The sequence below is a fragment of the Carassius carassius genome, chromosome 38, assembly GCF_963082965.1.
Source record: "Carassius carassius chromosome 38, fCarCar2.1, whole genome shotgun sequence".
NCBI lineage: Eukaryota > Metazoa > Chordata > Actinopteri > Cypriniformes > Cyprinidae > Carassius > Carassius carassius.
This window is the reverse complement of record NC_081792.1, coordinates 18,088,838-18,102,612: the sequence shown is the minus strand read 5'-3', so window position 1 is coordinate 18,102,612 and position 13,775 is coordinate 18,088,838. Positions and strand designations below refer to the sequence as shown.

Sequence of the window (13,775 nt, the reverse complement as noted above, 5' to 3'; positions counted from 1 at the left end):
ATATTTTTTTCTCTCTCTCTTCAGGTATCAATCACTGTTTCAAAGATCCTGTTTTTAGACAACGGGCTCTTTGCGGTAATTGTGAAGTACATAAGAGCACTGAAGGGGGAGTACTGGGTGATGAATATAGCATTTGCTGCTGAGAGGAAGAGCATCACCAGCCTGAGGCTCTTTTCTCAGTGAATATAAGAAGCCGAGGGCTGTTTTGCAAGCCTTTAGAAACTGGAGTAATTTGTTTTGGTGATTCCATTTCCAAAGAATGAGTATTTGTTCTCATTATTATTGGAGGATATGTTGCTCCAGTTAACTCTTAAGGCAGTTCTATGAAATTATGCCAGGAGCATTATGGACCAGTATCTTTAGGGCTTCATGAAAACTAGCGACACATTGAGATGTATCTCAAGACCCTGATTTAGAAAGAGCCTGTATTAAAGGTTAGGTCCTGTAATTAAATGTAAAATGATGTGTCTCGTATCAAATCAATATGAGATGCAATTTGTCCCATATTTTACAAAGACCAACAAGCTGAATCAACTTAAGTATTTTGCACTGTTTTTAATGCTAATAGTAATTATAATAAAATCAATTTCATAAGAAGTTAGAGAAGCTCATCTTGGTGTCTTTGTTTCCATGGCGATGATGGAGTCTCCAGGGGCAGGTAGCATAAAAGGTTATTCTTAATAGTTGGTTACCTATTGTTCAGTAGAAGAAAGAATTTGGAGGTTTAGAACAACCTTGGGTAAATTATGACAGAATTTTCATTTTTGGGTGAACCATAAGGCAAAACCCTAATGATTTTATTAATATCGGGATAGTATGTTAGAGCTTGGTAGACACAATTATTATATTTTTAGTCATTATTAGACAGATTAGACCCTATTTATTAATTTATCATTTATATTAATCATAAATATACACATTATAAATAAGCATATACAATTTGATGTTGTGAATGGGTGTCCCTTATTTTGGCTTGCTGTGAAAGTGGCAACCCTATGTCCATACCATTAAGAATCTTTACATGCACAGTGAAAAACTGTCTGATCACTGTGTTTTGGATTAAGCACAAAATGCTGAGGCTAATTTGTAGTCTGATTAATGTGTATACATGCTGGATGAAGCAGAGGTAAAAATAGTATCGTCTTGGTCTGTTTTTGAGATTTTGCAAAAACCAGACCAAAATTTTTTCATTTAGAATAAAATGTTTATATATTGCTTTAGACCAACTGAAAACAAACTTGTAAAGTGCGTGTTAACACACTGACCTGCAATTGATCAAACCTTGATATCAGTCAAATATGTTTTAATAATAGCTAAAAATAGAATTTAACACAGAGTCATCTAAATTATTTCAGAAAGTGGTATATTGACTAGGAAATTCAGATTGCCTTATGTACAGCTTTGGGGTGGGGAATAGACCAATGAGCAACAAATGGATAATGAAAGAAAACCAATTTGAGGACAAGGAGTCAAGTTAGAGAGTCACTGAAACAGGAGGGCACATCAACCATAAAAAAAGAAAAAGAAAATCTAAGCAAACAAACAACAACCTGTAAAAATATATATATATTTCCCCATATTTGAGAATATAAGATAACAGTTCATAATCCCCAATGCTGCTTTATTTCCTTTCACAAGTAAAAGAGGAGCACACTGGGTATGTCACTCATTAGTGTAGCTGTCCAGCAGTCAGAACAGAGCTCATATGATGTGCACTGAATAATCACCTGACACCCTAAACTGCATTTTTTCCCCTTGGAAAAAGATAGAGTTGGCACTATCTTTCCATGTAGTGTGTCCCATTAGCAGCCTGACAGGACCTGCACTTTTCATCAGTACTGAAAGAGATGGGATCTCTCACGTGCTTGCTTTGTACAAAACAGTGTGCATGTAGACGTGAATCTCTTTCCTATCACTAAATGGATGCATTCATTGCTGGAAAGGTTGGTATCATGTAGCTGTTCCACATGCTTTCTCTATGACTCTCTCTTCTTGTTTGACATGTCTGAACAAAGAATGTCTAGGCAGTATGTCCATCAAAACTAGAAAGTCTGTTCACTTTAGTTGTTTTTCTAAGTTAAGGTCTTTCATATTTCAGGAGTGAGGGGACCAAAATGCTCATCCCACTCTGAGCATTTTAGGTCATAAGTTGTATCAGATGTATCGATCAGTCCATTTTTGAAGGGGAAAAATCATTTTCTTTTATGCTCAAAAACTAAAAGAAAAAACTGAGATGGTCTTAACTTTGGAGAATTCTCTTGGGGTCCTTATACAAAGCACAATTTAACACACTTTTAAAGAGACAACATTAGTTATATAACATTTAAAATACCTCCCTTTATATCAGATCTTTCCGTAATGCCTGCTTTGAGATTTTCACCACAAAATGAAAAGTATATTGTTGCTATCAGCTTGCAGAACGCCTTTCAAAAGACTGAAATTCTGTCTTCTTTAGTTTTTTAGAGGCTTCCTTGCTATTTGTGTTTGCTTTCATGTGTCAATCCAGTCTTTTCTTCAGTATTAAAATAGTTAAGTGCTTATCTTTCTACAACCATTTGGGTTGTGACACAGACTCATAAAGTTGGGAGGTTGCATTTAAACAGACTCTATATGAACTGTTATTTATGATTGGCAGCACAGCTTTAGTGTCCTAGGTTGATATACAGTATGTGAATATATGAACAAATGCTTTTAATATACATATGTGTTGTATCTTTTATTGTTACAAAATAAATACAAATATCTTTTTCTTTCTTTCTTTCTTTCTTTCTTTTTTTGTTTTGATTTTATTCTATACTTTGAAATTGTATCGCTGTTATTTGAAGCGGTCTGCCACTTAAATGTCTAGTATTGTGTGTCTCAGACATTCAGTAGTTTTGACTGTCAGATCAGTAAAGTGAGTTTTGTGAGACTTGTACTCCAGAGATTTTTTTTTTGGTCCATCCTTCTTTAACTCTTTATTCTGCTCAGCATGCCTCTTTTATTAGCCCCCGAGCATCTTGCCTCAGTGAAGTATTTCTGAGATCTTTCCCTCTGCTGTCGGATAGGGCTTTGTTTGGATCCTGCTGATTCAGGTACTTTACTAGTATTGGAGGAGCCATGAAAGCCTTTGCCTCCTGGGTCAGAATGGTGATGTGGGGTTTTTCAAGCTCCAGTATGTGGTCTTTCCAACCAAGTGAGGCTCCCCCATTACTTGCTCTGGCTGCAAAAAAAAGGAGCAGAGCAGAAACTACCAACAGTACAGCTGGGGTCAGGTCTGGTAGAGGATCTGGCATGGACACCTTCTTGGTCCTTAGATGGACACATGAGGTGACATTAGGCCCCATGTGTAGACAAACTTTGTAATGAGTGCCAGGTTGCAGACGGGTTAGGTTGAATCTCCTGGTGCCAGCTAAAATTTGAGTGGTATGTCTATGATGGTCTTCCAGACTGCCATTGACCACCCATGATAAATGGGTGGTAGGGATGTTATGGCTTGCTTGCCAGGTTAGTAAGGCATACCTTTCTTTGACATCCTGAACTTCAAAGCTGTCCTCTGTCTTTTTGTATGTATTTGTATGAACCATGTCACCTCCCTCCACCTGTAGAGTCAAGCTTCTAGTATCAGCTCCCACTAGGTTCTGTGCAACACAAGTGTAGAAACCGGCCTCTTCAGCAGTGACTCCCAAAATCTCTAATGTGCCTTCTGTGAGAACCTGATAACGCCCATAGCTGCTGGATGGAGTCAATCTCACACCTTGGGGAATGACCCAGTAGATACTTGGCTCTGGCTCTGCCAGTGCTCGACAGTGCAAGGCTATGTTGTCTCCATGTTTGACTTCAATGTATGAGGGAAATGTGCTTGGGGCAATCAAGGGCAGGCAGCTGTCTGTCATCTCTCTGAATGAGACTTCTTTAACTTGTCTGGCTTTCAGCTCAGGAGGCTCAGAGCAGAATGTGTATTGAGGCTCAATAAAACGGACTGGCTTGTCATTGTCGGCTCCCACCCAGCGGATCAGGCAGTCACAGTGAATAGGATTGGTGTGCAAGCTGATTTCTTGAAGGCTGGGCAACGACCTTACTGTTTGGCTATGCAGGGCACTCAAGGCATTACTGTTCAGCATTAGACTTTCCATACTCGACAACTTTTGGAATGCCTGAGGGTGGATATATGAGAGCCGAGGATTGTTTGTGATCTCCAGTTTGGTCAATTCAGGCAAGTTTTCCATTGCTGAATGCTCAATAGAGATAAGCTCTTCCATGTTGTTTAAGCCAAGCTCTTTCAGGTGAAGCATATTTTGAAAGTCTCCCCTCTGCACTAGCTGAATGGGATTCTTGTTCAAGTCAAGGAACTTTAGACCTGGCAACTTTTGCAATGCCTCTTTTGGAACTTTTATTAGTTGATTATCATAAAAGCTAATGCTTTCCAAATTTTGAAGCCCCTCTAGCGCTCGTGCTGAGATCTCACGTAAGCCCATGCCTGCCAGGACAAGACTGCGCAAAGAGCTCAGTGGTTTAAAATTTAGGTCCTGAATAGTGTCCACAGAGTTTCCGCCAATCATGAGAACTTCTAATTGTGGCAAAGCATGGAACCAACGCCGGTCAATTACAACCAATCGATTAGAGTTGAGATGAAGCCTTAGAAGTTTATCCAGACCCTTGAAGGCCCCAGGGGAGATGCTTCGAAGCCTGTTGTGATTGAGGTACAACTCCTGCAAGCTAGGGAGACCAAAGAAAGCTGCTTCTGGGAGGTGTCTCAGCTGGTTTTCCTCCATGTGTAAGCTGAGAAGAGCTGGCAAGTCGGTTATCCTCAGGTTACGGGTACTGGTAAAGCTGTTATGGGAGAGATCCAGCTCTGTCAGATTGATAAGACCCTGGAGTTCACTCTGGTCCAAAGAACTGATGAGGTTACTTTGCAGCCGGAGGGCTTGTGTCTCTTGAGGGAGGGAAGTGGGCAGCTGGATAAGTAACAGGTCATTACAGTCTACTGTAGGAGCCTCTCTGTACACAGACTGGGGAGAGTACCAGGGCTTGATTTGGCAGACACACTGGTAAGGGCAGGGCACTCTCCAGGGCATTGATTGAATGACCAGGGAGCTTCCGACTCCAAGCAGCAGATGTGTGTGCAGAAGAAATATTGCAATCTGTCCCATTTTCATAATTAAACTGATATGATTTAATGCAGATTACATGTGACAGGAGAACCAAGAGTTCAGTTGATTTTTTCTAAATAAATAGTTTCAAAGACGAAGCATGCTCACTTTCTTCATATCCTGTCTTGTGAAGCAGTCACATGAGTATATCAAAATCCCTTTTCTCCTTCAGATGGATGTAATCACTCCAGTCTCACTCCATTGATCTTACATCCTTGCAAAGTAGAGTAGGTTTTAGGATTGATTTAGGGGCATACCTGGAAAAGAAAAAAAATAAGACACTTAGTCACAGCAGAGATTACCCAAGAATTATATCATGAAATTTCATAATTCCTTTTGTTAGACCAACACATACTATTCGACTGTTGTTGCTTCATTTAACTTTTCTCTTTGTTTGTAACAACTTTGTTCACAATTGTCCTTTTTCAATAACCAAAAAAACACTTTGCATGCTTCTCAGCTTGTATATTTCTCTAGTAAAATACTAAATTCATTCTAGACCATTCCAGTTTAATTTCTCTTCATGTCTCATGGATTTGTGGAAAAGGACTACTGTGACAATACGAGAGTAACGCATGCTGAAATTTAGTGAGTCTAATTTATGGCTTAGGATTTAGATCTGCAAATAATCAGGGCCCTGGTATTACTCACATGCTGGAGGCTTGTAAGAAATGGGGGGAAAATTACATGTTATTGGCTAAATTCACAAAACGCAGACTCAGAGGGGAGATAAAAATGCATTAAAGGGGTCATATGATTTGATTAAAAAATTTCCTTTCTCTTTGGAGTGTTACAAGCTCTTGGTGCATAAAGAAGATCTGTAAAGTTGCAAAGACTAAACTCTCAAATCTTCTTTATAAAAGTTAAGACTTGTCCACACCCTCCCAAATGCCTCATTTAAATGCATAAATTAACGCGTCTATGTCACTGTGTGGGAAGATTTGCAAAACACCTCCCAAATGTTCACGCAAAGAAAGAGGGCATAACTTTTATTCTCACTATAGTAGTGTTGTTGCCGCCGTTGCTCCCATGTTGTGGAATATGTTGTCGCTTTTATTGTGAAACCAAAACAACATTGTTTGGCCTTCCAAAAGAGTACAATATCCACTTCATGCCTAGAGATGATCTGTGCTGGTCGCTTAGGAAATACATCAACCTCTTGCTGTGGATTGCCGCATCTGCTTTTACCATGGACTCCTTTTTGTCCAGCCCGGGGTGGTCACATGTGGTTGCCGGTAGCCCACCGGTCGCTCCGTCGTCGAATCCGGCATCCGCATCGTTCTCAAGTCCGCCAGCCGTTCCTCATAGCATTTTTGAAACAACTTCCTGTCCTTGTAAGTTGTAACTAGCCTGAGACATCACTTGCGAATCAATGACATGAAGCTATAACAGCAAATGAGCCACTTTATGCAATACATCCAACTAACTTTAACACTGCAGTGCAGTGCATAAAAACACAGTATAAGTCATTATGATCAGTAATTATGTCCCCACTGGATGCAAAAAATACATCTAATTTGTAATGGGTTTTATTGGTTTTGCCGGGAGATGGCATCTGAGTATGTTAAGGGGTGTAACATTTCCGTCACACGCTTGAGGTATTCAACCAATCTCAATGCACTGGATAGTTGGCCAATAAGCATACACCAAATATGTAACATAATGTTTTTTTAGCAATGTCCAATGACCCCATTAAGGGGAGTAAACTCTGACTGTGGTCTAACCTAGTTTGTTTAAACTTTGTGACTTGGTGTGTAGAGAAAAACTTTCAGCTGGGAATTAGAGCTTCTATACTTTTGGAAAGGAGTTGAAACCTTTTTTTATAGTTAACTTTCAGAATACCAGTTTGGGAGTCAATGCAATATTATTATTGCACTATAAATCGCAATACTTCATCATCTGGTTTAGTTCTTGTTATTAGTATTCTTACCTATAGGCAAAAATTTTTAAATAATAATAAAAACTTTTTTGGGTTGGGTTTATGATGACATCGCATAAATCTAGACAACAAAAATTAATATTAGATTCTTTTCTAGAGATAATTTTTGTCCCTCAACAGCACCTTATACACAGTAGCGATGCAATACTTGTGTTTCAATTAGACACCACATGAATACTTGCTCTGATCGTAGCATCCACCTTATCTCAAAGCTCTGCCACAGTAATCCATCCTTCTCCTAAATCGCCAAATTAGTTTAATGTTCTCTCTGTCTCTCTTTTGTCCCACAGGGATCTACCTGCCGGTTCAGAGACTGTGCTTCCTCTTTGCTCTCTTTCAAAGATGCACACTGGCGTGGAGGAATAAAAGAATGAGCCTCAGCTATCAACAGGCCCATGTGCGCATAGTCCTGAGCTCTCCCCTGCCAGCCATCAGCATGTGCACTTCACCTTCAAGGTCAATTACAAATTGTCAACTTCTCAAGCAGAAGCTTGGCCCTCATGATGCACCATTACTTGGCCCAGCTGGTGCTGGGATGTGTTGCGTACCATTCTCTGTCTGTGTCATAATGAGTTGTGAGGGTGTCTTGAATGCCCCTAATGTGAGGTGAATTGAGATGTTTGCATGTGGGCTGCTCGCTTGTGCATGATGAATAATGCATTTGCAGAGTTCACCAACTAATCTTCCTTCTCACTGCTTTTCGCTCTCACTTTATCTAGAAAGAAGTAGTGCAGGAGGCCAATGATGAGCACCTTCATTTACCTCCAGAAGGAAACAGCTGTTATGGTGCCATGCAACAGGTAGTGTAATCTTGCAGGTACCATTTTATGTCTCCAAATAAATGTGTTTTCACCTTTTAGCTGCCATTAGAGCTGAGTATCGATACAGTTTTCTTTATTCAGTGCAGTTCGGTGCCACAAATTCTTTGATTCTGATTAATTCTGGAATTTTTCTGAATTTGTCTGTATTTTGCTCATAGAGTATATCAAAATAACTGATTCCGTAACTGCTTTAAAGGATTTAGATGGAGTTCATCATTATTCCCATTATTCCTGTAATGATTCATAAAAAAGGACTGGCTCAGAAGAATGATTTGTTTGTGACTAGTTGTAGTTATATGCTGTATGTTTTTGATTTATTAAAAAGAGCCAGTTTGAAAGTCATTTGTTCATGAATTGTAGTACGGCAGCGATTGAATGGTGAACTACAAAAATGGCGAATGTGTTGACTACTCTTTAAGGATTTCCAGTCAGATTCTGTGATGTTTGATGCAGCCTGCACAAATGAGAATGGATCTGACACGTCACTCTGAAAGCTTCCTGTTAATAATAATTGTCTTTTGTTGACCTTAACAATGGATTATGCAAGCTACTATTATCTCTCGATGGCAACAAAGAATATAATGGAAAGACATGCTGAAAGACATATTTTGACACCAGCCTGTAATTTGACTCATGAAACATAGAATCCTGTCACTATCCTGACAAATGCATCTCTACAAAAGCTTTTTTCCTGTCAGGTTCTTTTCAAACCAAAATAAAACAGTGTATTGTTTTGGTTTGATCAAAATGTATGTTCTTGATTTGCTTTGCAGATTGCAGGGATTAACTGAATATGCTGCTGTCAGTTTCCTTACGGGTCCAATGTTCATTCATGGCATGATTGCTGATCAGGGAGTGTACGAGCCACCACTGGCTACATGCTGATGCCTGGATCTCTGTGCAAATGCTCCTCCTGTCCTCTCCTTCAACGACTCATTTCAGAGCTTAATGGTGAGTGAAAAAACAACAAGGTCTGTTTACACGCTAGCAGTAATGCAGATTTGCCAGGCTCTATGAATAATTATTTGCGGTTGCACACACCTGCACACACCTGATTGTCCAGTCCTCAAAGGTTGATTTGCACATTGCATTAACGGCTGTTTTAGGTCAAACAGTATTTATGTTTGTTTATTCCGTGCCAAAGAATTAACTTCACACCTACATTATTTATTTAATTCCTTCGCTTTTGCATGCTTTTATCTTATTATAATCTAGTACATTATCCATACCATCACAAAAAAAAAGTTTGTCCTTTGTTTCATCATGATTTTGTTCAAGACATTTTTCTTTGGAAAAAAAGTCTATGCTGATTCATATTTAATCAATGGACTGAAATGACTAGCAGTATTCATCATTTATGAAGCATGCTTCAGGTTTTGAAATAAAAGGGAATATCTGAATCAATATAGAATCCATGAATTGTTATGGATTTTTAATGAAAGGATGTAAATGGACCTTTTATCTTTTACCTGAATACAAAACACACTATAATCAAGACTGGATATCCTGTCACGTGCCGAATGGACCCAAAAGTCTGAATTAATTTGAAAAGACTTAAAAATAATACTTGACCACAAACTTCTGACCCTCGGATGTCCCTTTGGACACACAAGTCACTCTTATACTTTATTTATTACAATTACACATGCAATTACATTAAACAGAACATACAAAACCAACTGGAATCTGCAAACAAATATGGTTTTCTCAAAACTTACTTAATCATTCTTAGCCATTGTTTCAACTACCTTTGCTTAAAAAGTATGTAATAATTCTGAAAGAATAAATGCAACTTTCTTTTGTATTTTATTGTGCAATGCAATGACTTTTGTACAGTTGTGCGTAAGTCTGGCTTAAATGTCCAAATCATTTTGAGGTCTCCAAACATCAACTGCTGTTACATTGATTTACATTGCAGTGGTAGTCACTGTTGTTTAGCACTTCTGTTCTGTAGATATCTTTAAAAAAGTAGTTTGTCGTCTTGTGTGCTTTTCTGAAGTGTGTGTGTGCAACATTGGAATTCAGTGGCAGGACAGGTCTCCCTTTGCTTTCACCTGCACTGACCTTGCCAGCCTATTTTCTGCCAACTCACTCAGCTCATTTAAAAAAAAGAGGTAAGGGCACAGACATGCTGGTTATGACATCACAAAATGACATCATAGTCTTAACCTTGAATGCTTGAATCTGATTGGCTGCCGAATGTTCTAAGTTGTGCAGTTATTTTCAGGGAAACGCACAGCAAACGTATTTTCAGGCAGGTTTTCCAAATCACTTTACCAAACGATTTCAGTTATTTCAAATGTCCTTACAGCCTAAAAATAACCAAAGACCACAACAGCACTGACCAAGCTAATAAATATAGTAAACAATAGGAAAAAAACAAGATTGTTTCCATATTTTTGCTACAAAATTACATTTTATGTACAGAAAGCACATGCTATTTCTCTTTGCAGACACATACAATACAAACACTTGCACACACGGAAACACACACATGGTTAGCGCTTTTCTGCTGATTTTATCTGTAAAATTCTTTAGCAACTTAAAAGCTACATAACATTTCTCACAAGCAAGGTAACAGCAGCGTTGTTGTTGTAGAAAATGAACTTAAAGTTTCACTATTAGTATAGAAGCTGCCGCCGTCGCCAGTTATTCTTACATATATAATTTAGGTGAAGCATATGTAATCTAGATGATCTTTTACTGTTTTTAAACAGTGATTTATTGATCTGAAAATCAGGAGATGGATACATTCTTAGACCTAGCAGTGGATAAATGCTGATGTTAGTCTATTTGTAACATTTTAGTTTTGACTTAGTTTGCTCTAATATAACAAAATGCAGCTGTACACGTTTGTGTACTTTTTTTTTTTCTTTTCTTTTTTTTTGGTCAGAGGGAAATGCAAAAGATAGATTAGGCTCTGACAGCTATGTGCTCGATAGAAAATGTTACTGCTGTTATTTTTCTCATCTAATATCAACCATAATGGCCACACAGTGTTAAAAATACTAAATTCCTGCACCATATCACCACTCATTTTAACTGAAAAAGTGAAACCTGCTCCAAGACCGGAGATGCTTGCTCTATATTAGATGACAAAATCATAAATTCATAAAGTGGCGGGGACTAAACCTGCCATGGCAAAAGCGGTGTGGACTTTTAATATTGTCTGCGGTACTGTCCTATTCAAAAGTAACCAGATTTTGAATATTATCAAAAGCTACTGCTTTTCGAGCATGTTTGTGTTTGTTTGGTTGCAAGTAATCCTTATTTGTCCCACTCTTTGCAAGAGTTGTTTGTTTTCTAGGTACATGCACACAAACACGTAACTTATGCATATTCATGCTTGGTTTATGCCAAAAAGTGAGATCCACACCTGGTTTCACTAACCCTTGAGACAAAGAAGAAAGCCTTTGAATAATAACAAGGTGAACAACACCTGAAGCTGCAACCACACAAGTTAATTCGAATATTCCTGTTTCTTCTCAGAAGAGGCTGATACAAAACATTAAGATGGGCCCTTGAGCATGCCAGCTTTGAATTTACCCAAGGCTGTCCAACGTCGGCTGCTGCCTCGTAAACATCCACTTGGTGTTGTGGTGACTCAAAGCCCGGCTAATCCACCATTGCCACAGATGGAATCTGATTGGGGATTTTCATCCTGTTATCTTTGCCTTTATCCTCGTAAGTCTACCTTACCAAGACTTTGGGCAATTCCTCCAGAGGGATGGAAGGATAAGCACTCTTGTATTATCATGACTTCAGACAAACTTCACAGCCTGAAAGGGTCGTCACTGCCTTTAAAAAAAAAAAAATAATAATAATACCTTTCTGATTAGCCCCCAAGCTTACCTGCTTTTGAAGCGAAATGAGTCAGCAATTTTATTTTATTTTTTCTATGTGCTACAGTACATGGACGTCTTTGACCATGATGCATTTGTTCTGTTGCAGCTGTTTTTCAAACGCAGGAGCTTGTCCTGTGTGAACGAACCCTAATAGTGTTTCCTAAGCCTCTTTGTGCAATTATAATGCACCTGATGGAACATGATGGAGTTATTTAGAGAGTGAATTAAAGATTTGTCCATAAAAGCTTGAAAGAATTGCACAAATTTTACAGATTATACTGGTTTGTACATCTATCCATCTTCAAATCAAGGTAATGTACGTTTGCATATTTTGTCCTAAAAAACAAACAAAAAGCCCACATAATTTCATATGCGACAGGTTGAATAGATATAACGAGATATTATAGATATTATATCTGACAGTCACACTTTTTATCAATTAAAATCAACTGACAGAGCTTTATATTACCTGTATGTCCATCCCATAGATTTTTTATGAAGCAGTTTTATATGCTAGATAGGTTCAAACTAGATGAATAAGAATTATTCCATCCTTATGACAGCATCCCCCCTTCTGCGTCTCAGGAGAGTGTCATATATTCTCATTCACCTTCCTGAGGAATATTGACCTTTTTAATAATTAGATGAGTACTGCAGCAGTGACTTGATAGCAGCTTATTTTCAGAGTGGGACAAGAAGCTGTTGACCCTTTATAGAGTAAAAGAATGTGTCATCTAGACCAGCCATTTGTGTTTTGTGTGTTTAAATAAGTCATGTATTTTATTAGTAAAAAAGGTCTCTCTCTCTTGTTACCCTCTGCAGAGCCACCATCATTTATTTCTTGGAAGGAGCTATTGCAGTGCTCGCTGCAGAGTTGCCATGGAGATCTGCCTCCGTGTTTCACAAGGTCAGTGTGAAAGTTGAAGGAGCTCTGCATAACAGGTTTGCTCCTTCACACAGCTGGCAAAAAAAAACAAAAAAACATTTGAACAGATAGGCACATTTATGAATTGTTAGCTGATTATGTCAGTCCATTATAAAATGCAATTTCCATGTGCTGTTACATTTAAATAAATACATTAATTAAATAAATATATGCATTTAGCAGACGCTTTTATCCAAAGCAACTTACATTGCATTCAGACTAACAATTTTTACCTAGCGTGTTCCCCGGGAATTGAACCAACAACCTTGTGCTGCTTATGCAATGCTCTACCACTTGAGCCACAGGAACACATTTAAGTAGAGATTTATCTCCATAAACATTTCTTATTCTTATCAATGTTGAAAACACTTGTGCTTTTTCACTTTTTTCAGGATTATTTTATGAATAGTGAGTATTTGTTTGAAATAAAAATATGTTGTAACATTATAGATGTCTTTACTTGTCACCTTTGATCAATTTAATGAATACAATTTAATGACAATGCTCCCTTTGTATGTTTTTTTATTATTTATTGTAAATTAAACAGTAAACCAATTAAGCAGTAACCACACAATATATAATCTATCAGTAGCTCTATCCACATGTAGTTGTCTAACTCACTGAAACATTTAGATGTTCTGTGAAGGCTAGATTTTATGCTGTACTCCATACTTAACAATGTGTGATGACAAAGAACTGACAACCTAAACAGCCATTATTCATCAGAGGAACAGTACTATCCAAGCATAAAAGAGGCAGAAAGCTTGGATTGTGATGCAGAATGACAGTAGGGCTTATCAAACACTTTCTGCCTCTCTCTCTGTGTTGTTGTTTTTTCTCTCCTTGCAACTGTTTTAGAACAAAAAGATTGCAGGTGAAAAGTGGACAATTTATTCTATTCAACGTACTGTCACTTATTTAAAACTGAATTTTTTTTTTTTCAATTTCTGGTTGGTGACAACATGGGTTATATCTCTTCTCTTCTCATTCTAGTTCAAAGATACAAAACGAAGTATTTGTTTCTGTTACAAAAGAATTTTGGCCTGAGGTTTTTAATTAATGGGAAAGTCTTTCACACGTGGAATAAACAACAGCTCTCTTGTACTTCATCTT

General features: G+C 38.0%; 1 protein-coding gene across 1 annotated transcript in view; it reads right to left on the bottom strand.

The window, feature by feature from the left end:
• Window positions 1-2,065: 2,065 nt before the first annotated feature.
• Window positions 2,066-13,775, bottom strand: part of LOC132119460 (leucine-rich repeat neuronal protein 2-like) — a 64,888-nt gene continuing 53,178 nt past the window's right edge. Inside the window, exon 2 of the mRNA XM_059529447.1 lies at window positions 2,066-5,389. Coding sequence (XP_059385430.1) covers window positions 2,967-5,138 — 2,172 coding nt within the window. The 5' untranslated portion in view covers window positions 5,139-5,389 and the 3' untranslated portion in view covers window positions 2,066-2,966. The remainder of the gene's footprint in view (window positions 5,390-13,775) is intronic.